This window comes from Numida meleagris, chromosome 2 (assembly GCF_002078875.1).
Source record: "Numida meleagris isolate 19003 breed g44 Domestic line chromosome 2, NumMel1.0, whole genome shotgun sequence".
Taxonomy (NCBI): Eukaryota; Metazoa; Chordata; class Aves; order Galliformes; family Numididae; genus Numida; species Numida meleagris.
Genome location: NC_034410.1, coordinates 27,714,333 through 27,741,151, shown reverse-complemented (window position 1 = coordinate 27,741,151; position 26,819 = coordinate 27,714,333). Strand labels below are relative to the sequence as shown.

Genomic DNA, 26,819 nt, shown 5'->3' with positions numbered 1-26,819 from the left:
TTGTTCTGCAGACCCACAGTGTGCATTATGTGGTTTTTCATTTTGGATATAACAACTGCAATTTGAAATACACCCACACAGGCACTGATTGCATGCTTTACAAAAATCACAATGAGTAATTTAATTAAGAAAGAAGAAACTGCATCACTCTATTTTTAAAAGAAAAATTCACCCAAGATGTTTTTTTCATTTTCAGTCTATAATCGCAATAACCATCTTTAGCTGAGAACATTTCCTAGGGCTTAATGGCCCATAGCTGTGCTTCTTCAGGTGATCATCATCTCCCAGCAGTCATTAATCCCCTACAAATGCCCTGCATTTCAGTCATTAAATGTGCTTAAGCATGCTTCTGAAAATGAAATACTTCTATATTTAATGTGTCTTCCAGGAATAGAAGTGATCTTTTGAGGTGAGGAATGAAATGAGTTTAGTAGCATGTCAGAGAAGTACTAATTATGACAAGTGGATAAGATCTGTTTCTAGAGGTAGCATGACAAAGAGTTTTTCCACAGTCAGAAGGTGTTATCGTTTTATGTGTGCCACAATTCACGTGAATCTCAGTTGCATAACAGGCAAATCAGAAATGCAGATAGTTATTTATGATTGTTTTTCTTCTACATCTCAGCATAGAAATAAAGCAAATCTCACAAACCATGAAGAGTATGTGCCTGCAGCACTGCTTCTCCACTCCATAGCTGTAAAATTGAGTCACTCAGTGATTTAGTCAAGTTTTACAGAGTTCTTGTGATAACACAGGAAGAAAAAAAAAGTTGAATTTTTCTGAAACTCCTATAAACAAGTATTTTGGTAGAAATTTGTGGTCTTCCTTATAAATGAGACTACAAATATAGCACTAATAGTGTCATCAGAATTTCTAAATATGCAGCCTACCCTTGGTCAAGTAGCATTAAAATCTTCAATGAGAAAAGTTGAAGAGAATTTGCCTTGAAAGAGAATTTTATTTTATTTTATTGGTGTTGAATTGCTATTTTGTGTTACTTTCATGCTAATAACTATGCAGTGTACAGATTATGCGAATCTGTACCTGTCCCAGATAGGTTGTGAGGGGGATCAGACTTCATTCCGTCCCATGCAGAATTAGTACCTCTTAGATATTATGGACATTTTTTATTTATATTGGACATTCAGATCTCATGTTCTTTGATGAATGACTGTGCAGATGAGGACAGTGGTAGGTTTTTGGACCATACATTTTTAAATGGTGAAAGTTAAATGATGATAATTTTAAAATTGGAGCTGTCCTAGTCAGTATTTTTATACTGCAGATAAACCTGAGAAAATTATTATAACTTTACTCCAAAAATCTTTTTAGTTTGAATTTTCTCTGTCCCTTCAAACAAACAAGAGATCACCTGGACAAAATATCTTCCAGGACAAATTGAATGTTCAGTTCATGTTTACTTCAATTACCCATGACTGTCATATTTTTGAAAACTTTGTTCCAAATGTGAAATTCAAAGATTTATATCAAAGATTTTAAAATGCAATATTTCACATATACACATGCACACAAGCGCTTTTTATCTTGCTCTACTTGTTTAGACAAAGGTATAACCTGAATTAGATTCAACCCTGCAAATATTCCCACTTATCCCCAAGTGGTTTTTAGCAAGCAAACTAATAATAATAATTATAAAACAGTAGATTTCTTATTAAAATTCACTGGCTAGCAAAAAATGCATGGGGCAAAGGAAAACACTATTTTTCCTAAATTATTTCAAATCTAGTTTGTATCTCAACACAAATAGTAGGTTGGGGAATAAGTATCTATCTAAAGTACTGCAACTAGAATGCTTCATTTAGCACAGACTGCTTTTAAGACTACATTAGGTATTTGTGTACTACCATGCAACTTGCAATGCTAGCAATCTTCAGACGGTATTTGCCAGAAAAAAAAGTCAACATTTTTGCACCTACCTTCTGTCACAGCTGGTGTTATTGTCCTGTCTTTTTGTATGTAACTCAGCACTCCAAATCCAATGTCTATTCCAAGATAGAGAAGGTCATACAGACTTTACCAGTTACCTTGTTTTGTTACCATTCAGAACAAACAAATTGAAACAAGAAGGTACACAATTAAGAGTACTATAAAAAGAAAGCATGCTTTCTTAAAGTGAATTTATCAGTATGCCTATAATACTTGTGTAATCTTTCCTTTTATGAGTTCTGTGCTTTTATCCACTCATGTTTACAGATAAATATCATTTTTAAAGTATTATGTAGTGCTTATCATTTTAAATTTTGTATTGCAGATCTTGTTTTCCCTCTGCATTGCATTCTGGGGAATTCAAATTATGAAGCGGATCACTTCATCTAAAGATAAACATCTCTGAAAGAACAGATCTGACGCCACTTTAATTATGGAAACAGCACTTCGGAATAAACTCCTAAGTTCCTTGGAATTAATCAGCTATGACTCTTACTGAATCATAGTCATTTTACATATCATAGGAAGGGTTTGATTTCATATGGAGGTTTGAAAGATTCATTGGGCAGCGAATTTATTTTTATTTGATTTTAAAAATATTTGATTTGCCTCTCTATTTAAATAAAATGTTCATCCATAACGTATATTTTTTTGCATTCAAGGTATCACAATGTCTTAGAAGCCATGTAAAATTAATTGCATTTTGCAGTACTTTTATTAGTAGTTTTATTAGTAGTTAACCATATGTGAAAAGTATTTTCAGAATAGGAATAATTAAAAACATATTTGTAGCAATCTGGTATAAAGCAACCGGCTGATATATGAATATCAGTTTTTTCCATAATGATCTTGTGCATTTTGGTGTTCCTAGCATACAGCTTCATGAAGATGAATAGCTGAGGCAAGAAAATTATTAAAAACAGCATGATAAAATGTCTCAAACTAGTATGAGTGGAAATATCTTCAGAAAGGTTGACGGATATATGCATTTTATAATACAGGCTTTCAGTTTAGACTGAATTATTTAAGGAGTACACCTGCAGTTGCCAACCTTAGATACTGATCAAGCCAGCACTTGCACACAAGTATCCCATTGACTAATGTTACTCACATGACAAAATATTTGCAAGGCTGGGCCCTTAATTCCTCGTAATTTCCTGCTGAGGTGATCTCAGGGGAGATGCACATCTTTCAGGAGCTGCTGGAAAGATGGTTTCTACTAAGATAGGAAAATTAAATACAAATGGTAAAGGGAGTCTTCAAACAGCAGGACTGGCAAAAATACTGGAGCTAGGTTGTTTTTCTTTCCTCACGCTCTTCCAACTTCTTTTGGCTCCAAAACTTTTAGTAGTACTTAAAGTCAAGTAGCTAAAAAATGCAAGCTGTCTTGCATGCTTCAAGCTAGCAATAATACTTGGATTAAAAATGGTGTTGTTTTCTTTTTTTTTTTCATTCTGTTTTCCTTTAGGATATTAATGGCATGCTAACAGAATTCTCATATGAAACCAGCCTATTTTTAATTAACGCATTTTTTCAGTCTTTAGCCATAAAAGATGCCACAGACTACGTAATTGGATGATTCCAATAAATCATCAGTCAGACGGTGAAGTTATATAAATGAAATTGAGACAGTGTCTTGTGGAAGTATCAGCATAATTTTATATAAATTTACATAAATTCTTACTTTGAACAACAAGTTTTAAGTTGCTCTGTATTTAGATCAAGTGACTTTTGCCCATCACTTTAGAACCTCAAATACTTAATTGAGAAAGTAGGTGTTTGTTCAGTTAGACGTACTAACATCTGGGCTGCAAAGTAAGGATGATACCTTCCTAAATTTAAGGCATGCTTAAATAAAAGATTTACTTGTGGATCTTCTTCACTGTAAATAATGAGAAGATTAAAAAAGAATGGTCCATGAAATCAGTAGAGGAAATTGTATTTAAAATACTTGTTTAAAAGTTTAATTTGAATGTGTACTCATAAGCTGGTATAAGTAAATATCTGTTTAAGAAATGGGTAAGTACAATTGTATACCTCTGAGTACAATCTCATGATTAACATACTTGTGCAGAAGCCAGTTTCACTGTTTCTGACCAAAACTTACCATCTCTTTGCCTGAATTTCCCCATCTGTGGAATCGCAGTTATGGCAATACTGGTTGTGTCTCTTGCCATAATTAAAGTACAAAATTTGGATCATTTCAATACAAAACTATTACTGGATATTTTAGAAAATGGCAGAATCTGATTCCAGAATTACAACACAATCTACTAACTTTTAAATTTACTACCTAAGTTAGTGCACCTGTACTTTCAAAATTTGTAACACTGACATCAACATTACCTCAAAAATGTTGAGGTCAATTTAGTGACTGAGTACTATAATAAAGAGTCATATTGAAAGTCAGTTTCCTTTCCAAGACAAGAACAGGATAATGGGATAGTATCTTCTAGTTTTCTCTTGGTCAGCTGAGGTAAAACTCTATGTATCTCTTTCTGCAATGGACTTTCAACTCTCTGTCTTACCAATTATATTCAAGACACTGAAAATCTGCATTTAAAAATCCAGTCTGTGAAGGATAATAATGAAGATCTGAATTAAATTTTAAAGATATAATTAATGCCATTAACTTACATGAAGAAATGAAAGGAATGTGATTTCAAAAGTAAATTCAAAAGTAAATTCAGATTGAGATATAAATATCTCATTCCTATCAGTGTTCAGAGATATTTGGACAAAGCCCTCATTAGTATGCTTTAATTCAGCCCTGAAGAGGTCACGCAGTTGGACTAGATGATCTTTGAAAGTCGGTTCCTAGACCTCGAATAGAGCCATTATTCAATATAAATCACCAGTTTGTTATTCTATCACTTGCCTACAAATAAATGAAAAAAATACAGATAAATGACAAATACAACAGGCACAGTAGTTTAAGTAATATATTATTCGAGAGAGAACAGTTGTACCTGTATGGGATCCATTCTAATAAATAAAATATGCAAAATACAGGCATGAGGTATAATCTAACCATATAATTTCTAAAGCCTACTTAGAGAGACTGAACTCTACAGAAGCCTTACTTTCCTACCTTTAAAGTCTCTCACTTCTCAGCTTGATGGGAATTTGGAAATGAAACATTCCTCTGTTTGCCACCCCAATTTGGCCAAATTTTCTTGGGGGACCTACCGCTGGGAATATCTTACATGTCTAACAGGGCTGTGTCCCTTTTAAAAACTTGTAACCTAGTCATTAAAACAGAGGCCAATTTATTTTCTCTTTCCAAGGAATTTTAAACCTCAGTTTCCTACTTCCAAGAGCTGCTGCCATTATGTATTTTATCAGAATAATGGTGCAGGAGAGGAGCAACTTGAGAGAATGGTTCCTCTGGCTGAAGTCTCAAAGAAGTTCATTGTTTTGGATATTCAAGACTCCTGTATTTTATAGTAAAGTCTGCTCTGTATGTATAAGCAATTCTTTGGTTACAGAATGGAAGTGAAAGTTTGCCTTTCCCAGAAAAGAGAGCTTCATGGACAGGCTTGTAGAAACACCCTTGACTGCACTGTTCTCCTATTAGCTATGTGATAGGTAGCTATATCCCTGTCAAGTTGCTTGTCATATTTTTATAATAGAAATTATTTAAATTTTTAGACACCTTAAACCAATACTAGATCTAGTTATACTGTCTCTATTCTTGAATAATCAAGAGGCTCAGGAGGCCAGGTGGCTAATGAATTGAATTATGCATCATTAATATATTACATACTGTTAATTGAATGAATTAAATTCTGACTACAAACATTGCTTATCATTAGGATATATTAGTGACGTTTTGGTATTCCACTCCTCTTCCCTCACATTTTTAAGATTTCGTGGCTTATTTATTTGTTATTTGACCATATTGTTTGGTTCCAACAACTGTAAGTGAATTATATGAGAGTATTAGTGAACAAAATATATATATTTTTTGTTTAGCAGATGTTGTGCAAGTAACTGTTTTTCTTTTAGAGATCCACTGTTCCATATCTCTGGAAACACAAATGTTCTGCAGGCTAAAGCCTTAGTATCACATGTCCAAGTGAGGAACATTATAATCACATTTGTAGTGTATGTGGTATTTCTTGAGACTTCCATTTGGTTTTGTTTATCATTAAAATTCCCAGTGTCACACACCTCTGGGATTAAACCAAAGATCAACAGAATCTTCTTATTTTAGCAAGGGTGTTAAAAAGTGACTTCCCTTACTCTTTCCAGCTGTTGTACTGTCACATCCTTACACAAGGCCTTGCCCAAAGTTTGTACGCAACAATATCAGGTTACTGAAAATCCAGAAGTAAGCAGCTGAATCCTTTGTTCCCTTGAGACCTGACTCTGTGCCACTGAAATCACAGAAAATCTTGTTGCTGACCTTCAGATTGGAACATTCCCTATGTTTCCCTATTGCAAGAATGATGCAATATTCACTGCAACTCAAGCTTTGCTACAGTGCATTAATTAAAAGTAGCACAGCTACTTGTTCCTGTAAGCTGCTACCATGGTTTTCTTTGTGCTGTATTAAAATCAGAGTCTTTAGATGGATAAACAGTGACAGAGGAAGTTACAGCTGCAAGTTCTACATAGCAGATACTAAGGATTGGAGTCCCTTTCATCTTTCCTGTATCCAGATTTCACTCCAGTCTGTGGGATTATGGCATTGTTACCTAAAATTGTCTAAAAGAAAGGAATTGATCTGTTGACATATTCTGAAGTTTCTCTTTAAAGGCAAACAAAGACGTATTTCTGTGAGCTTTCAGGGTTTTATATCACGTAATTAGACACTGCTAGGCTGAGTGGCACTGAAGGGTAAGAGTTGTTCAGAATTTTCTTCTTTGATCTTTAGATTTTGGTACATAGAGCTGTGGCTCAGACATGGAGTTCATCAGGGAGAGCAAAAAATAATTAAAGCATTGCTGTATCTTATGATACTATGCACACTATGATGCCCATAGATTATGTTTTCCTTAAACACTGCCTTCTGGAATCCTATAAATGCTGATTTTGTTTTGTTTTATTTTAATTATTTACATTTATTATGAAATGTTTCTAACTGCTGAAAATGAGCCATAGAAGTTTCAAAATCTTAATACGATTTTATCATAATAACATAATAAGATTTTAACAAATAATATTTTAAAATACTTTCCCTTTTAAACTAGTAATTACTTGAGGCTTGACTAGTGAACTCTTGGGATAGCTAATGGTGGAAATGGGAATGGGAAAGTGGGAAAAAACTATTCTTGGTCACTCCTTTTTCCATAAGTCCTCTGGTTTCAGAATGAGAAAATATAATGAGGCAGAGTTTTCCTGGGTTTCCTGATTCTCTGCTTGTGTTTAGCCTGTTACGTTTGGGATTACAACAAACTGTTCCAAAGAACAGACACTTCAAGGGCCCACTATCCTGAATGATTCTCAGCACACACAACCCTAAGTCATATTGTGTCGTGTAACCTCTCACTCCTAGCAGGTCTGTTCAATGCAAAAGAGAGACATACTGTGTACTTCAGGATTCTGTGTTTCTAAAAAGGAAATGAGTGTAAAAATACAGAGTTCAAAACCAAGATACAAACCACAAGGTGAAGCAAAATAAGATATCTCACGTATTGGAGCAGTGCTTCCATATTAATAGGGCCAATGGAAAACTTGGCTCAGTCCTTTGTCATTTTTGCCCCACCTATGGAAAACAGCAGAAAAATGTGGAAACATTGAGTAAGAATGAACTGCTGAGTGTCCTTGTGTTTATGGTTTGGCAAAGAAAAGTGATACAAAATGAATCCTCTTCTCCCTCCCCTTTCTATATTTTTAATGCTTCATCCTTTATTTCTGCCTGTGTCTTCCCATTGTGTTTATCTATCATTGCAAAAAAATCTCTCCTTCTTGCTTTAGTTGTTTTTTGTCAGTTGGTTTTTTGTTGTTGTTTGTTTGGTTGTTTGTTTTAATGTGTGGAGATACCTAACAATACATTTCATACCCACAGAGAAGCTATGTTTTTTATTGATGAGAGCCAAATATATTTATCTAAAGCTGATGACTTTACTGTTCCTATTAGTCAACATTATGTTCTTCTGGTATTCAAAACACACAGTGCAATGCTCATATATTTTTAATGTTACGTTTATTTATTTCGTATATGTCTGCCTAGTTTCCTCTAATGATTCATCTTCTATTTCCATTCCAGTAACATGGCACAGTCCTTTTCCCATTTTCTACTCCCTTTACTGAATCTTTGGTACTAATTTCTTCATGTTTTTTTTCTCTTCAGTGCTGTGCTTTTAGCTGGATGACTTTGCCTTAGGAAGTACTACTGCAGTTTTTATGCACTATATTTTAACCTGCTGATTTTAGTGTAGCAAAGAAAGACAGTCCAGTAGTAATAATGCTTGATTAAATAGAGTTTGAATGAATTATGAAAATCATGGAACATTTCAAACGCTATGGAATTTATGATGATTCTGCTGCTTAGATTTCTCCATAAACCTTGAACACGTGCACTTTATCAGCACATAAATTACAATTATAGAAATATTTGCCAGGAAAGAAAAATACCATAGGAAGACAATTGATTTACACTTTTTATATTAAAGAATAACATATTAACTTACTGTGTGTGATCGTGTCTCTTATTGGTGACTATCTGCATTGAGGTCACGAGCCTGTTTTTTGAGTATAATGGCATTGCTTCTTTGCTTCAAGTAGCAGCTTTTGTGATTTCAATTCTGACAGCCCTTTACCTTCTCTCCACTTATGACTCATAGCTGACTCATTACCTTTAATCATTCTAAAAGCACAGATTTTATTTTTACTCTTCTGTTTATCACAGTGCAAGAAAATGCTTTGTGGGAATGTAAGGTGTTGTACACTGCATCATTGTAGGTACCAATATGCTTATTTCTGGAAAACTCTGAGTACTCCCAGTTCCCTGTGCATTACCACAAACACAATTCCATAGTGATGTCTAACGGAGGGAAGCCTGGTGATCAGGGATCAGTGGGAGAAATAACAGGGTTGCTTCTGAGACTGTAAATGCAATGTTTGCCATTGAAGGTCAGATCATCTTTTATTTTCTCATATAAAAAACATTTTCCATTACATATGACTGTTATAGAGGAATAACATATTGTTGTCATCATGGCTAATAATGAGATAGCTGATTTTTATTCTTCATTAGCAGTATTTCTGTTGTTCATGAGAAAAATCTTAGAGTATCTTAATTCCTATGATATTTCTAGCATGCATATCACCATACCACTTAGGCAGCAGAGGTCATTTAGGACATACAGAGACCCTGCTGGAACAGATCTTACCTCATGTCCTTTTTTAGCAAGGTGAAATTCAAACTTTAGATGGCCAACCCAAAGCTGAAGGACGATGTTTTCCACTTGCTTTTTTTATTTTTTAATGGTTTTAGCAGTGAAGAGATTTCATACAGTCCTCATCCTCAGGTTCCGCAGAAAGAAAACAAGAAGTTCTCCATGAAACTACTCACTAAGTAAGTGTAAACCAAATGGGTCTTCTAATCCATAGTAGGGTTTTTTCTACCTATCAAGAACATGAAATAAAATGCTCATGGATTTAAGCATTTTTCATTTATTTGCAATGCATATTTTCATGGTCCTGTCAGATTTTGTTGCATTTCTATGCAATCTAGTGAAATTAGGCAAGACGTAGCTCTGGCCAAAGAGACTGTTATAAAAATGTCCAGTAAAATGCATTACAGAGTACACTACTTATCATATTTCTCTAACTTAACAGGATGAGTATACAGGTTTGCATACAATGCTTGTGAATCATCAGCAGAAATCAATTCTAGCTGATAGATGCAGTGAATTTAAATTATATGGTTTTTTTTCTTCATTCCAGAAAGAAGAAAGGTTAAAATAATTTTTTCTAGATATTATTTCACAAATAAAATAGTTGTAGGCAGTGTAACACAAAGTAAGAGCTAGGAAGCTAGTTTTTTTCAGTATATTGAAGAAATTCAGAAGTGACTTTCTGTCAGATTATAGGAGGAAACAGCATTAATAATAACTAATATTACTGTTAATAAGTTTTAGAAAAAATGATAACTGTATTATTAATATCAGTAGAAGTAACTCAGCATTTCAAATTCATTTGCACAGTTTGAGCTGTCAAAATTGCCAAAAATGTGCAATGGGATGTTTTTGTTTTTTCTGGAAGATTTTCTGGAACTTATGGAAAATGTAGTTATGTAGTCTAAATATATTCTGTGGAAAATACTCAACTGTAAGACCCGTTTTCCTGTTAAGGAGGTTTCAGAGCAACAGAACTAGTAGTGCCTGAGTCCTTGGGCATGTCTGGTTAGAAGACATGTATTTGCACTCTAAAATGTGGAGATTTATTCCTGAATTCACGTAGAATAGAATATGTAGATACATTTTTATGTTTTCCAGAAGGCATAGTCATATTTTTCAACTACTCTCTAGTATTTCTGGAGTTAAGTATTTCTTAAGTTATTACTGACTACATATGCAGCAGACAATAAGGTTAAAAGGGGGCAAAATAATAATATACATAGCCTTCTCTTGCTTTCTGTTCCTCTAGGAAATAGTTTCTGATTAGGAAAAAGTGAGCTAGAAATATATAGAAATTTATTTATTTCTTTCAAGCTTTCTGCAACTTATTTGCTTGTCTGGAGAAAATATGTTGTTTTTTTTTTTTTTTTTTTAACTATGCATTGGATGTCTTATCAACCTTTTTCCTCATCAGCTTTTCATAGGTGTGGATGAAACTAAAGGCTATATACAATTATGTACTCCATGCGTTTGAGAAAATCTGAGTTCCATTAATGATTTTGCTGCGCTGTGGCAGTCAGTATTGGAGGCCTCTGACTTCGACTTTTTTTCACTGTATTCTCTGAAAGGTCTCCCTGCCTTTCTTACCCCTTGTACAGGAAAACTATATCAGTGGGGAAAGACAGCTAAAATGCAGCATCAAAATCATGGGTATGGATTACTTGTGCAAGAATTTTTTAAGAGTCAAGAAGAGTTATGCTGTGCTTTTTCTGCTTTCTGGCTGCCCATTTTGCAAAATTTCTAGAGGCAGTCATTCAAGTAAACTCCTTAGGCACAGTGTGTGAAAATCTGAGGTCTACTTTTCTCTAATGATCTGATTCCAAGATGGAGAGTCTCCCAGATAGGACTCCTACTGTCAGTAGCACATGAGAGAAGATTAGTGAGAGACCCTTCTTTAACAAGAACCAGCAGGTGAAAAGTTAATGGAAAAGCACCTTGCTGTGTTCCTTAAGAGCTAACTCTACACTCTATGCGCTCAGGTGCTGTCATTTCTGTAGGGCAGAAACCCTGCTGCCTGAAGTGTGTGCTCATTCTTAGCAGTCTTCAGCAGGAGCTGATGCTTTTTATCTTTGGGAGATTCCCATCACACCACAATAATACTCTTATTAAAATAACAATGATAATTAGGTAAGAAAGAAGCAACAGCTTGTTCATATTTCAACAGGGTTTTACTAAGAAGAGCACAAACTTTTGGTGACATAAATTGGGTAGCTGTGCTGACCTTTGTGTTTGGTTGTTTGTTCTTTTTGGCTCATTCAAATGTCTCACATCCTAAATTCATCAAACTATGGTTCAGCCAAACTCTCTGTAGGAAATGGTTTAAAAAGTAAGTGCAGTGGCATATTGTAAGTTCTGTGGCATAGAGCAAAATTTTCTTTTAAAGATATTTGCATTAATATACAAAAGTTTCCTGGACTGGGAGTCACAGACTTGTCACTGACAGAACCATCTGAATGTCTGAGTCTTTGAATTAATGCATAGTTCTGGGATTCTAGGCAGAGAAAGAACTTTATACAGAAGTAATGGGGGTCTATGCTGGAGAAGTCATTTGCAAAAAATTATTCAGCTGTATTTGTCTCTTTAGTCCTTCAGAAAATTGCTGGTAAATATACTAACAACTTTTTGGACATACTTGTTACTCAAAATAACTCCCAACTGGCACAAGGTTCACAAGCAGAGCATACACAGCCTTCAGGAATGAACATGGGACCTATTTGCATTGGATACTGACATCTTGTGGTACAGTTTTTGGAAGGATAGATCGTGCTGCAGTTTTTGCAAAACTTGCACCAGCACAGATGAAATCAAAATGACATTCAACCAATGGGCTTGCAGATATTTATTAAAAAAAAAATCACAAGTTTTTTGGTTTTTTTTTTGTAAAGCCAGAAAGATTCCCATCCCCGACTGTATTGCCCAAATGGTTAGAAAATGTTTTATAAAGTAGCTTGATTTCCAAGACAGTAGAGCTGGCAGAGTTATCTCAATATCATGTAGTAGACTTTAAAGAGTAGCTACATTGGGTTTTGATACGTTATTCCAAACAGTATAAAAACAGATTGAGAACAGTGAATTGTTTCAACATTCCTATAAACAATAGGCTTTATGTGTTTTAGGGGTTAGACAGAGAGGGCAAGGAATCTGTGTCCTCAATACAAAAGTTGAAATTTTCATCCAGCATGGGTAAATAACTGAAAACATTTTACTCTGAAGATTCAGTTATCCATTTCAAGGAGCATCGTCATGTTTTGACATGTCATTCCAAAAGCAATAGTGAAGCTTCAAAGCTGACTTAATCCAGACATGATCCAAAACAAGAAGAATAAACGGTGATTCTAAAATACATTGCAGTAGTGTGCAAAGTGGAATAAAGGAGAGGTAGGTCATTCGTTATAGTTAAATCAGGAAAGAACAAAAAGCAAACAGGAAAGTACTTACTAGCCCAGGCACTGAATAGGTTCAGACTTTCATATTCTGTGAAACTATTAGATGTTATTGATCTAATGGTGAAAGTTTAAAGAATGAAAAGATGTGCAACTGTTTGGTTGTCAGCTCCTCATTTCAATGCCTATTTTAAAAAATTTTGTTCCCATGCTGGTATTTCATGCAGTCTGGTAAGGCTTTCCTGCTGCCTTTCTTTTTGACTGCATTACACAACCAGCTCTCTTTTATATTTTGATAGTGACATCTATTGGAACTTTGAAGAATAATCTTTTGGAAAAAAAAATCCAAACCTATGTTAGTAAAAGTAATTTTTCTGACAACTAAAATTTCCAGTTAAGCAGGTAGATAACAGTCATAGAAACATATGCAAGAATGAAAATACCAATTAAAAAAAATAGCAGGAGTTCATATCAGTTTCAAGGTAAAATCATGCATTTTTTTCCCTTCTGATGATGGGCGAGCTTAGAAACTCATCCATCTCTCATTAACCAAAGCTGCAACTTTGAAATGAAAGAAATATAGAATTTTATTGAATCTGTTCTAGGTACAGAAAAGACTTTGACAACTATTAGCAATGCCAGCTCTAATAGAGTGAATACAAGAGCAGTTAGCCAGTCAGCAAAGTTTTGACAAGCACCTGAAGTCTGTGTTGTCAGGAGCACACAACCATCCACATTAGTTAGAATGAAAGCAGTTCCATTTCTTTCTGAGCAAGCCATGTTCACAGCTCTGGGTTATATTGTGGATATGGGGCAAGGATCCTGGTGCTAGAGGATTGCTGTTACTGTTCTGATTCAGAGGAGTGAAAATGGACTGTAATGTAGGATACATACACAATGAATAAATGTGGCCAGTGTATTTACATTTTTTAACTGTACATGAACTATGAGAATAGCATTTGGTCCCTGGTATCAGTAGCAGACAGCACTGAATAGCAGTACTTCACAAATCCTCCAAGTAGGAGATTCAGAATATGCAAGGGCAGTGCGTAGTGGTACTCACATCTGCCAGGGGAGCCCATTTCCCTTCTGCCACTACCAGATTCCCTTCATACACGCCAGATAAACAGACCTTATTTTCCTCACACTGTGTCCTTCAATAACATCCATGATGTTAAGAAGACCCTGATATTTCGTATATTTGCTAGAGGTTGTTTCTTTGCATCCTTTCTCTTCTATTCTTCTTTTCTACATGGATACAATACAGAAATCACTGATATTTCTAAGGATTAAAGAAGTAGCAGATTTCTCCACTGCCTCAGGCTACAGATTTTGTTGTTTTGGTTGTTGTGTTTATAATTGTTTTCTTTTATGAGTAGGTTTTGTGTTTGTTTTCTTTTTTTTTGTTTTCTATTTTCTTTTGGAAATATTTTATTAATCTCAGTTAATTCTGATTATTATTTTTCCCTAAAAATTAAATATTTTAGCTATGTTCTTCCTGGTGTTGTTTCACATATCTTACGATACGTTTTTGCTCTTATTTATCCTTGTGTGTCTTCACCAATCTCATTGTGGTTTACACATTATTGACTCCATTGTGACAATAAAAGCAAGGCAGGCAAGGAGCTAGTCAGGCAGGAATCCCACTATGAAAGGAAAAGATGAAATATGATCTTACAGTAGCAAACATAATTGAATCAAAGGATCTGACTGGAAGAGTACTTTCTAATGCCTCAGATAACTTGAATATTTTCTGAACTACATATTTTTCACATTTCTATGTATAAACACTTTCTTACACCAAATAAAACGATTGACAATATCTTCAGTTTCTGTTCTCATAGCAATAATGTATCCATTTCCTCAGCTGCTGGGGGAGATATGTTCAATTATTACAGCTAGCATTATGGTCTCCGCTCTTACTCATATCCACTCTCATTCAGCATTTACAGATCCTTATGGAGAAATGAATGTTAATGAAGTTGTAAAAACACTTTTTATGATGAAAATATATCCAAATTCATCTCACCTTTCATTTATCTAATAAGGATGATATACAATTTGGTGCCTTAAGACTATCTATGAAAGAACAATATAGCAAAGTATCAAGTAGTTTAGCCAATATATTTTGAATTTTCTGCATAAATACTGTTAGAGAAGAATAATCCTGTGATTTGGTACTGTATGTGTTTGATTCTATAAGCAGTTTCAGTGACATCAGTTCACTGAGTAAATGATGTAGAATCACTTTTTGCCATCTAACAGTGCTTTCAGTATCACTGATGGCTGAAATGAATATAAGGACAATACTAGAAGGTACAAATGAAAGCTTCTTTCTCTAGGCTTGAGCATGAAAGGAAAGATTTTTTTTAACTGGAAAGAGTAAAACTCTAAAATCTGTGCTGGGATTACAGCAAATAAATGATAAAAAACAGCATGTAAGGACAGCACAAAGATCTTTTATATACCTTGTTATTGTATGGCCGGGCACTTTACTATGGCCCCAAGCAGACTTTGGAAAGATTTTTTAGACTTCTTTGTACTGTTCTTATCACTCAGTTGGGTGCATTAAGCTCAAAAATGTTTCTGCCAATACTTGCATGATGCTCTGCTAATAATTTTATTGGAAGGTCATAGAATCATAGGATGGTTTGGGCTGGAAGGACCTTAAAGACCATTTAGTTCCACCCCTGCTGCCATTAGATCAGGGGGCCCAGGGCTCCAGCCAGCCTGGCTTTGAACACTTCAGGGACAACGCATCCACAACTTCTGTGGGCAACCTTTTCCAGTGTGTCATACTAAAGAATCTCTTCCTATTATCTAATCTGTCTACACTTATTTTAATTTTAAACCATTACCCCTTGTTCTTTTATCAGACACCGTGATAAATAGTCTCTCCCTATCTTTCCTGCAGGCCCCTTTAGGTACTAGAAGGCTGCAGTGAGCTCTCCGCAGAGCCTTCTCTTCTCCAAGTTAAACAAGTCCTGCTCTCTCAGCCTTTCTTCACAGGGAAGGTGCTCCAAACTTCTGATCATCCTTATGGCCCTCCTCTGTACCCACTTTAACATTACAGTCTGAGAGCACAGGGCAGAGACATCCTGCCAAAGTCCATCCTGTCTTGATAGATCTACATAATTCTCAGGTGTGATGGACTGCCCATGCAAAGCCACATGGATGCCTACTTTCCCAGTACATTCCCAGTTTCTGCAATATTTTAGACTGCAGGGGTAGCATGCTGGTTTTGCCACATCACCAGATCCATGTTGATGCAATGTATTAGAAAGGCACTGCATTCAGAGGAAAGACCCCTCCCATAGACACCTAAACAGGTCATACAACCAGAGGTGCCACAGACTGTCCTGTTTCAGTGTCTGTCACCAATATCAGACTTTGCACAACTTAAACTGCCATTGTGAAAATATGGAATGGACTTTATTTGTAACGATTTGATTTCATATTGAGAAGTAAAGGAAGATTTATCTTGGTGATCTCAGCTATGATCAGAAGCATTTTCTGTCTCAGAAAGGGCAAAGAATGGTTAAAATGTCATTAAAACAAAATGAAAGAATTAGCTATAGTCTGCATTCTAAGGAGAAGCAAAAAATTACAGGGAAAGATCTAAGCCTAACTAGATGAATAAACATATACTAGGAGTAAATCTCAGAATCACAGAATTACGGAGATTAGAAGGGACCTCTGGAGATCATTGAGTCCAACCCCCTGCTAAAGCATGTTCCCTGGAGTGGGATGCCCAGGAAAGCATCCAGGCAGGTATTGATTATCTCCAGAGATGGAAGGAGACTTTTCAGCCAATCTGGGCAGCGGAATGGAAAGAAGAGCTTTGTCTAGGAAGCCAGACAAGAATAAGGCTCAGCTGAGACCTGCAAAGTGTTGAGCTCAGAAGTTGCAAAAGCAAAGGAAAAATAAATTCAGAAAGTATGTGTAGAAATCCAAGTGATTGCTTCATTTCATTTTTAAATTAAGAAGAAGATATGGAGTAAAAGCAGGATGAGGACAGATCGTGAGTTTGAGTTTATGAAAAAGAAAATAACTACTGCAAGCAAAACTAAGTTTAATGAGTTCAACTTTGGGCACCCATTATTCACTGTTCCAAAATAATGAAGAAATAAGGATGCTTTCAACACTGGAAAACAGCAGATACTATGCTTCTATTAAATAAAAGTAGAAAATGACTAAAGTAATTTAATACTCATCAACCTGACCTCAGTAGAATTCAAGAGGGTTTAAAAAAGAAAAATTGAAAATGTGGGGATAAATATGAGACAGAATAAAATGTGGCATGGGTTAATGAAAGTGAGAATGTCAGAATAATTTGCTGCCACTTCTACATTTCTTACACATGGAAAACGAAATGCATCTCATCTATCAACACTTTAAGGAACAACTTTATATGATGCCACATAGGAAATTATTAGCGTAACTGGGAGAGATTATGGTAAATGCAAGAACTGTAAGGCACATAAAGAAATAGACTAAATGAGTGACTAGGTACACTAGTCTCAAGAAAAGCCTGCTGAATTGGAAGATGATGGTGTTGTGTGACATGATGCGATGTTTATGTTCTGTAAAATCACAAGTAGAAAGCATATCAGTAGGGGATGATCAGTAGCTTTTTTAATACTGTAAAATCAAGGTAACATCAAATGAAGTTGTAGACTGTTATGTTCAAAAGAAAGTAGAGTAAAATTTCACCTGACTTAAAGTGTGGAGTTTGCTGGTTTAGAATTTTATAAGTATAAAAAGGTTTCATGGATTAAAAAAATAATTTGAATTTATGGATAAGTTTATGGAATAAAGAAATCTATCATGGTCTATTCAACACACATACTCAAAAAGATCATGTACTATCCCTAAGCATTTAGGTTAGAAGACAAATTTGTGTCTCAGTTTACCTGTTCTAATTTTCTTAGGAGCTGACAAAAAGAAAACCAGGAGTTTTCTCGACAAGATTCAGTCTTGAGGCTAGTATTACTTAGCTTTTCCCTAATTACCTTGGCAGAGAATATTTCAGTGCAGAAATGCAAATAAGCTGATAAAGCTGCAAGACAGATTTGGATATAAGGTAATCTTAAGGAACGGAATAGCTGAAAATGAAATTTAATAACACGAACTGTGGTATCATTCACTGAAGGACTAATGATAAAAATCTGCTGTTAACTCAAAACACAAACAATCAACAGTGATCAAGAAGGATGACCTGGGCTTGCTAGTCAGCTTGAGAAGTTTCTGAAGGTCTGTGCCTGAGAAAGAAGGATTTAATCAGGAAGGTATTAAGTCAGAATTTCCCTGTTAAGATAAAAACGCACTAGTTCTGTTTTTTCAAGGCATTGATGAGATCCTATCCATAATGCCATAATAGCATAGAATCATAGAATCATCGAGGTTGGAAAAGACCTACAAGATCATCCAGTCCAACTGCATATACAGCTCGATTCACCTATACTCAGGAGAAGGCAACGAGACTATTTTGAGTCTGCAGAATGCTTTTTCATTTGAAGAAACAAAGCAAAAACTCAGACATAATATGATTGTATTTTCTTGGATATCTGTAGATTGTAGCTGGAACTGAGAGGGTCCAGTTATTCTTGTTCAGACTGGGGATGCATCAAATGCTGTTTTCTGGCCAGCGTACTTAGCTCTCTGCCCCATAAAGGCAGGATGGAGGAAGATGAGAAAGCTGTGTCTCATGCTGGCATGTTATCAGGACGTGACTGAGAGGCACAAAAATACAATGGATAAATCAAAAATTAATGTAAAATAAAAATTTGAAGGTAGAGGTTTTGGAGTAGCTTGCTAATGTGATTGGTTGTCTTTAATATCAGAGTTCCTTGTCCTTCCTCTCTGGAACAGTGTATTTTTAGCAATATGTGCCGTTTAACAACATAAAGTGAGAAATATATGAAATAGATACTTACTTTTTCATCATTTCTTGCAAACAGAAAGGTAGAATTGTTCAGCTGAAAAAAGAATTCAGTCAGACTGGGTGTTGCTCTGCACAGAAAAAATTAAGGTGTTATTTCATGTCTGAGGCAAATCAAACAGAGACAACAGGAATTTCAAGCCCAATTACATGTATGTTGGTCAGGAGCACTGACTGTGATAATATCAACAACGATAAAAGGAGTAGGAAGTTAAGATTTCAGATTTTGGGTCTCCTCATTTCTGCAATAGTTGCTACTAAGAAGTAGCCATTTACATGTATTTATTGTGTAGGAGGCATCGCATGGTTTTACATGGAAAATAGTATTTATAAATGAGACTCTTCTAAGTGACACTGGTTTATATTCATATGGAGTACAACCTTTCTATTTAACAGCAAGTGAGATCAAGGTAAAAGTTTTTTTTTTGCAGATGGGATTTCATTCTTTCAGCAACTAGATACTGAAGGATGATACACCCATATATATTGATTACAAGTGATTCTGTCATCCTCTCCTAACATGCCCTTAATTCATAACTGTTTCATTCTCTGATAAAGTTGTATTTAACTGAGGCTTTATCTTGAGTACTCAGAACTTGTGATGTTCCAGCAGAATCTGTTCAGCTCACATTACAGACTGTGGGCTTTATTTATGTGGTATAATGCTTTATATATAAGCCCTGAATTGATTTATGTTGATTCATTTACTGTAATGCATTCTTTATGCAAACATATCAAACCATGTTTTCTCAACTGAAATCAGAGGGCTTAGTTTCCAGTATGATTCAGTGTTCCACAGTTTTCCTTTTTTTTTTTTCCTGCAGTGTAGGCTAGATGAATTATTTATTTTCTTGAATCCTAAATAGTACTTCATTATTCTGTAACTGTTCTACTTTTGTTTAAATACTTCAGAATAACTTCTGTTATTTATAAACAGAGTTGTTGCAATTTGTCTACACCAGCAAAGGCAAAGATGTTTCATTGAAGAAAGAATGTAAATTTATTTTCATTTTTATTAATTGAGGTAAAGCTTTGTCATTATTCCTTCTCCCCCCCTCGCCCCCTACAGTTTGCTTGTATTGCTCAAAGACACATGGGATCTTCACAATTCATTCAATATTTGTTACTGTCAATAAACTGAATAACCTATTCTCCTTCTTGTCATTGCATTTCATTGACTACTTTGATCTCCTTCAAGATGTTGCTTGATGCAGCATTAATCCATTGGCTTATCACTATTAAAGTACTTCACAGATTTCTTCTGTTGCTTATCTCCTAGATAAATTAATCATATTACCTTAGCAGTTCCTCTCTGTTAACACTGTTGTTTTTCCTCAAAATTTCTTTCTTAGAATTGTAACAAAGAGCTGCCTCACTAAGACTCTACACCTGAACACTTGTACCTAATTGGGGCTATTAACAGGCTAGGTCTGGGACTTCCTATTCACACCTGTCTTTTTACTGGTATAATAAAAAAGGAATTCTAGACTGCAGGTAAGTATTTTAACATGCTAATGCAGTTGTATAAATACAGAACGTTTTTGGCTTTTGTAATTTGCTATGCAAACAGAATTATTTTGGTATTTCTAATGGTGTACATTTTTAATATGTATGTGTGTAAACTGGAGCTAAGAACCATAACCTATAGTTTTCTTGATGGTTTATTTTTGCTTTTGGATTAGTTTGGTTTTGTTTGTTTTTTTTTTCCTCCTTTTCTCTACATATTACTGATGGATTATTTTTTTCTCTTTGCCTTGTTTTCACATCCTTCTTATGCAAACCTGAGAGTGGGCTGAAGATCTGGTGTTTTTCCTTTCTTAGAAATAGATATTTAATTTTGTTGAGTATTATTCAAGAACTTGGTAGTATAAGAGTATTCATACTGACAAATTACATTCTCAAGAATTATCTGTAGAATTTTGAAGTATCCCATAATCAAACCTGACTTTGTAGAGAAAGTAGTCCTGGAAAGCTGCAGATGGTGATGATGGTGCCCACAGTCTTTCTTCTGAGTCTTGCAAATGACTGACTGGTCCAGACAGCTGTAGCCCCTGTTGCTTGCTAGCTTACTCCAGAAACTAGTCTTACTGTGTTGTTACTGTGTGTTATTTTGTCTCTACTCATCTTTTATCCCTTTAGGGCAGAGACCTTATTCCTATTACTATTATTTAAGATTATGAATGTGAATGGCAATGTTAATATACTTGTAACTCTCTCTCTGCCTATTAATTAACTTACTTTAATTAAAGTTGTGTCTCAGTATGCGTTCTGGGCATTATTTTTACTGAAATATGTAATTTTTCATTACTTTAAATGAATATTCATTTAATTTCCTATCTCACCTTTGAGCCCATTTTGTAAATGTCAAGATTATTCTTACATCCCTCTGAGTCTTAAATACTCCCCTTATTTTAGTATCACCTGCAAATTTAATGATTTAACTTATTACAGCTTTACCTAGACCATTGAATAAAATATGAAAATCTACTGGTGTTAATCTACAGCCAGCCCCATGGGACTTCGCTGCCTTTCTGTTTTCCCTCCAATCCATTTTGCTGTCTTTTTTGTGGTAATGGCTGGTACCTTGTTTCTTCTGATCCCTGAAGGCAAAAAAACTGCATCAAATGTGGAGTCTATTGAAGGTGTTACAGTTCTGTAGGAAGAAAGCAGATGCCCCCCCAGAAACTAAAGTTCAAGGACTGGAAAGAGTCTGATGTCAGAAAAAGGACCTTCAGATGTGAACACAGGGTTACAAGTGTTTGATATTGGAGAAAAGTTTAAAGCCTATTTTAAACAAAGATTTACTCGACTTACATAGAAAAATTCTTAATAATAACAATGATCCATCATTTTGAATTTCCTCTGAACCTTTTAAAAAACCCAGCTATGTCAAGCCTGTTGGTTTACCTGGCCCAGTAATGTTTTTCAATTTTTGTTTAGAAGTAACTGGATTTCTCTAACATGATTTGCTCTTTCCATATCCACATGACTCATAATTATTAAATTTTGCTTATATCATTATATCCTTTAAACTGATATATAAATGTAACATCTTTGTCTTAAAGATCATACTTGGAGGCATGAAACTTCATTGGTTTATCCTTGTAGATATAAAAGAACTAAAGGCGTCCATTACAGGAATGGGCAACAGTCCGACAGCTCTGAGAGAGTTGACAGTTAGAGGGAATTTCTCCTATTTTTATTGGAGAAGTGGGGAGAATTATACTCATGGACTTTGAGTAGAAGGGCTAATCTGAGTGTCAGCTTGATCATGCTCTTTGTAAGAATTAGAATGATAGTGCACACAAAGATGTGTAATTTCCTAAATCAGCATTTGCTCTAGGCGGATGTTGTGAGGGGCTTCTGAGGATGGCCTGTTATTTGTTTAGGGTGTTTTTCAATACCCTCTTTTGTGTTTACATGTCTTTGGTACTATCTGTTACAAAGAGTAAAAATCTAGGAGTTGAAGTTTTTAACCAAGAGCCTGCGGGGAAAAATGTTTGAAGAATTGACAGGAGGTTTCCTTTAATGCAGGAAACAAACAAAGGAAGAAACCCCAAGAACTGGCATTCAGTAGTCAGTCAGATTCAAAACAGCCAAAAGGAGATAATTCTTCTGTAACTGATCTGTAGAACCCCTTGTCTAAGACGTCATGTTGGTTGCAAGCAATCAGTATCTTCACCATGAGCTTGTTAGTGACAAAAAGAAACTGCATGCTGCTCAGGAGGGGTTTAAGATGAAGGACTGGAAGGGTTGGAAGCTGAGAGAAAGCTAAAAAGTGCTCTGTTCTTTTATCTCCTTCTTAGATGTTGGCTTTTGTGTTGTGTTTATAGTTGCTTTTGTGTTGGTCCAGCTGCAAAAAGCAACAGAATAACTATTCCCTTGACGGGGGAGGGGGGGGAGGGCCTTTCTCTCTGAGATGGTCGACAAGATGTGCTGTTAAGTCCCAGCAGCTGGAGCTTTTACAGTGATAGTGTTGGAAATTACCAATATTAGACAGTGTTTACTAGCTATAGAGACGTATAACTTCTGTGGTGAGGTTGCTAAGTGGAAGAAACCTCTTAAAGGAAGAAAGAGGAACTTGGGCTGCATACATCTCAAATGGTCACAGCTGCTGTCCTTCAGGCCTTTCATAAGTGCAGCTTGATAAAGTAGACATACTGTGCACTGCATATAAGAAATGGAAGTAATTTTGAGGGAGGTGTTAATAGTAGGATCCAAGTGTTTCCCAGCCTTGTTAGTTAGCCAGCAGGGGCTGTATTTTCTCTGCAGGTACCTACAGAACACTCCCACACAAACACACTTCCCTGCCCTCCTATTACATCCTCCATCTTATAGGATCATGACAGGGGAATGAAAGCAGGCATTAAATCTTTGTTTTCACATCTTGCAAATCATAGCCTGAGAACTTACAGTTCTATCTGTATTTGTGCCTGTCTGTGAGTGAACTCTAAGAAAAAGGTTTGGGAGAGAATGATTTTACAAGGTTGGTAAACTACTGTTCAATAGCCTTTATTCATCTAGAGGACCTTTTGCCAGCTGATACACCTTACTAGCAGCACAGACTAGGCATTTATAGAACCACTGCTTACAGAATTTCTTTCATGGACAAGCTGTTCATACTGTGAAGGAATACAGCACTAGGCAAAGGAGAATAAGCAATTGTTATTGCGGCAGCAGTGTGACCTCATATCCCACTGCTAATATAGGCATAAAAGCAATGGAAGATTAATTTTCTGTTTATTTCCCTGTCTGTAAAAGTGTATCTCTTCTACATTCAGCTTCAAAGCAAAGAGTGAGATGGAAAATTTCATTGCTTTATTTACTCTTATCCTTACTAGGTTGAGAAATTCTTGTTCTATTAAGTCAGATGATACACAGATTCAGTCTCATATTTTTATAAATGTAACAATATTTTTTAAGTCTCGATGGCAGAAAAGAAAGTATGAAAATCTTTAAAGTAGCAAAACAAATGGCACAAATAAATGTTAGAAAATGCATTATGGGATGGACCCTCAAGACAAAACCATGGGATCTGGACGAAAGGGCTATGTAATACACTTCTTGCACTTAAAATAACCTAGATTCAGTTGATAGGCTGGTAGAAAAGTTGTATCTTATATATAAGATAAGGCAAGTACAGCCTTGTACTTGCTGATAAAAACAGCAAGTACAAAACAGCATATCAATGCAGTTCAAGAATGCTTGACTCATAATAGTAGAAAGTAGGATGTGATATTTGAGAATTAAAACAATGAGTCACATCAATCTGCAATCTACTGTTTGTCCGTATTTGATACTGTAGAAGTTGCTAGTGTAAATTTGTAATTTTAGAAACAATAATGCAAGACCTCTGATTTAACTCATATTAAAACAGCGACTGTACAGTTGATTGTGCATCAGGATAAGGTTAAATGTACAGAAATTTCTAGCCAGTTCTGTATAATGAAGGATAGAAGTTACTGAAGTTGATGCTGCTTATTCTTCACTGTGAAGATCCATAGATGATTGTGTTTGTAGATCTCTGAGACATGGGGCTTATCAGACATAGTGTTTTAGAAGCATCCTTGCTCATGGGTCTTCAACCATTCATTACTGTTCCAGCAAATACTGGAAGATGTTTCCAAACCACTTCAAGCAACAATGGAACATCATATTCAATCAGAAAATGGATTTGGTTTTCTGATCTGCTTAGCCTTTGGTAGTAGCCTTTTGGCAGATACAAAGTGACCCTCTTTTACTGAGGTCTGAGCTCAGTATTCTGTAAATGAAATTGGTTTGCAAGGTGAGAACTGGAGGAGTGATGCCCTTCCAGCTGTAAGTGAGGATAAGTTTGTGACTACCTGAGGAACCTGAACATACATTAGTCTGTGGGTCCTGATGAGAGGCATCCCAGAGTTCTGAGGGAACTGGCTGACATAGTCACCAAGTCACTCTTGATAATATTTGGAAACTCATGATAGTCAGGTCAAGTTCCTGGTGGCAGGATAGAAGGTGGTGTCACACTCATTTTTAAGAAAGGTAGAAAGGACAACTAGCGAACTACAGAGCTGTTAGTCTCAACTCTATGCTGGAGAAGATCATGGAGCAGATCTTCCTGGAAGCTATGCTAAGTCACATGGAAGAGTGGGAACCAGCATGGCTTCACCAAGGGATCCTCCTGCCTGACCAACCTCGTCACTTTTTATGTTGGCGTAACTGCATCAGTAGACAAGGGAAGAGCAACTGATTTCATCTATCTGGACTTCAGTAAGGTCTTTGACACAGTCCCCCACAGCATCCTTCTCTCCAAATTGGAAAGATATGATTTTAATGGGTGGACTGTTCGATGGACAAGGAACTGGTTACAAGATCATACCCAGAGAGTGATGGTCAACGGCTCAATGTCTGAGTGGAGATCAGTGACAAGCAGTACCCCTCAGGGATCAGTACAGGGACCAGTGCTCTTTAATATCTTCATCAATTATATTGACAGTGGGACTGAGCGCACCCTCTGCAAGTTTGTGAATAACACCAAGCTGTGTGATGTGGTCAACATGCCCAAGGGATGGAATGTCATTCAGAGAGGCCTAGACAGGCTTGAACAGTGGGCCCAGGTGAACCTCTAGAGGTTCAATAAATCCAAGGGCAAGGTCTTGCACCTGGGTTGTGGCAAACCCTGCTATCAGTACAAGCTGGGGGATGTAAGTATGGAGCACAGCCCTTCCAAAAAGGACTTGAGGGTACTGGTGGCTGGCTGGCTGGACCTGAGCTAGCAATGTGCCTTCGCAGCCCAGAAAGTCAACTGTATTCTAGGCTGCTTCAAAAGAAGTGTGGTCAGCAGGTGGAAGGAGGTGATCCTATCCCTCTGCTCTTCTCTGGTGAGACCTCACCTGCAGTACTGTGTCCAGATGTGGAGTTGTCAGTACAGGAGAGTTGTAGACCTGTTGAAGTGCACCCATAGGAAGGCCACAAAAATGATCCAAGGGAAGGAACACCTCTCCTATGAGGACAGGCTGAGAGTTCTGGGGCTGTTCTGTCTGGAGAAGAGAAGGCTGCGGGGATACCTGATAGCAGCCTTTAAATATCTAAAGGGAGGCTATAAGAAAGCAAGGGACAGGCTTTTTAGCAGGGTCTGTTGTGATAGGACAAGAGGAAATGGTTTTAAAATAAAAGAGTGGAGTTTTAGATTGGACGTAAGAAGTTCCTTACAGTATGGGTTCTGAGGCACCAGAACAGATTGCCCAGAGAGGCAGTGGATAACCCATCCCTGGAGTCATTCAAGGTCAGGCTGGACTAGGCCCTGAGCAACCTGATCTAGCTGTGGATGGCCCTGTTCATTGCAGGGAAGTTGGACTGGATGATCTTTAAAGGTCCCTTCCAACTGAAAAGATTATATGATTTTTTTAAATGAAGTTGGAAAACATTAGAGACAATTTTCTTTATCCAATCTTTATCTATAGTACAATCTTCTGCAACTTGGTTCAGAAGTAACTTGTTTAAATCTTCTGTGAGCTTGCATAAACTGAACATTAGTCGTCTTTGGGTGGTTAGCAGGGGGAAGGGGTAGACCAGATAACTGGAGGATTGACACTAAAACATTTTTTTCCCATATTTTCCAAAGAATAACACTGCAATTCATTCTCTTTCTCCAGTAAAACTGCAAAACAATTATTTTGCTGACTTTGTGCAATTTTTTTACTTTTAATTATTAGAATTATTTATCTTTTATTAAAAAACTTTCAGTATTTTACCTAAATGTAAAAAAAAAAAAAAAAAAAAAAAAAAAAAAAAAAAAAACCATGTATGCTTGTACCCGGCTGTACTCAGTAGCTGAAGGTGGCAGTCATCCTGGACTCCCTGTTTTCACTATCTATGCCTCTCACAATCAAAAGCTCATAAAGGAAAAATATTCCAATATGAACTAACTTGGAAGAGACCTTTTGGAGGCTATCTTTAATTCTCCTCCTCATTTCCTGTTTATTTAATGGGAATTTAACCCCTTAGTACAATTGCATCAGTGATATCTGTTATTAAGGTAATGCTTAATGCTTGCTCCTGTGGGAGATGAGGAAGGTCACTTTGGTTTTGTTGGTGTAAGCAACATCTTTATAAATGTTCCTCTCCCAAATGGCTGCATTTCTCAGTGAGAAATTAGAATTTAACAATTCTGCACAGCCTAAAGTTACACTGTATGATGATTCTTTTAATCAGCTCCC

The 26,819-nt window shown here is 36.1% G+C and overlaps 1 protein-coding gene across 1 annotated transcript in view; it reads left to right on the top strand.

Moving 5' to 3' along the window:
• Positions 1 to 5,500, top strand: part of AGMO (alkylglycerol monooxygenase) — a 191,066-nt gene extending 185,566 nt beyond the window's left edge. Inside the window, 1 exon segment of the mRNA XM_021388532.1 lies at positions 2,274 to 5,500. Coding sequence (XP_021244207.1) covers positions 2,274 to 2,354 — 81 coding nt within the window. The 3' untranslated portion in view covers positions 2,355 to 5,500.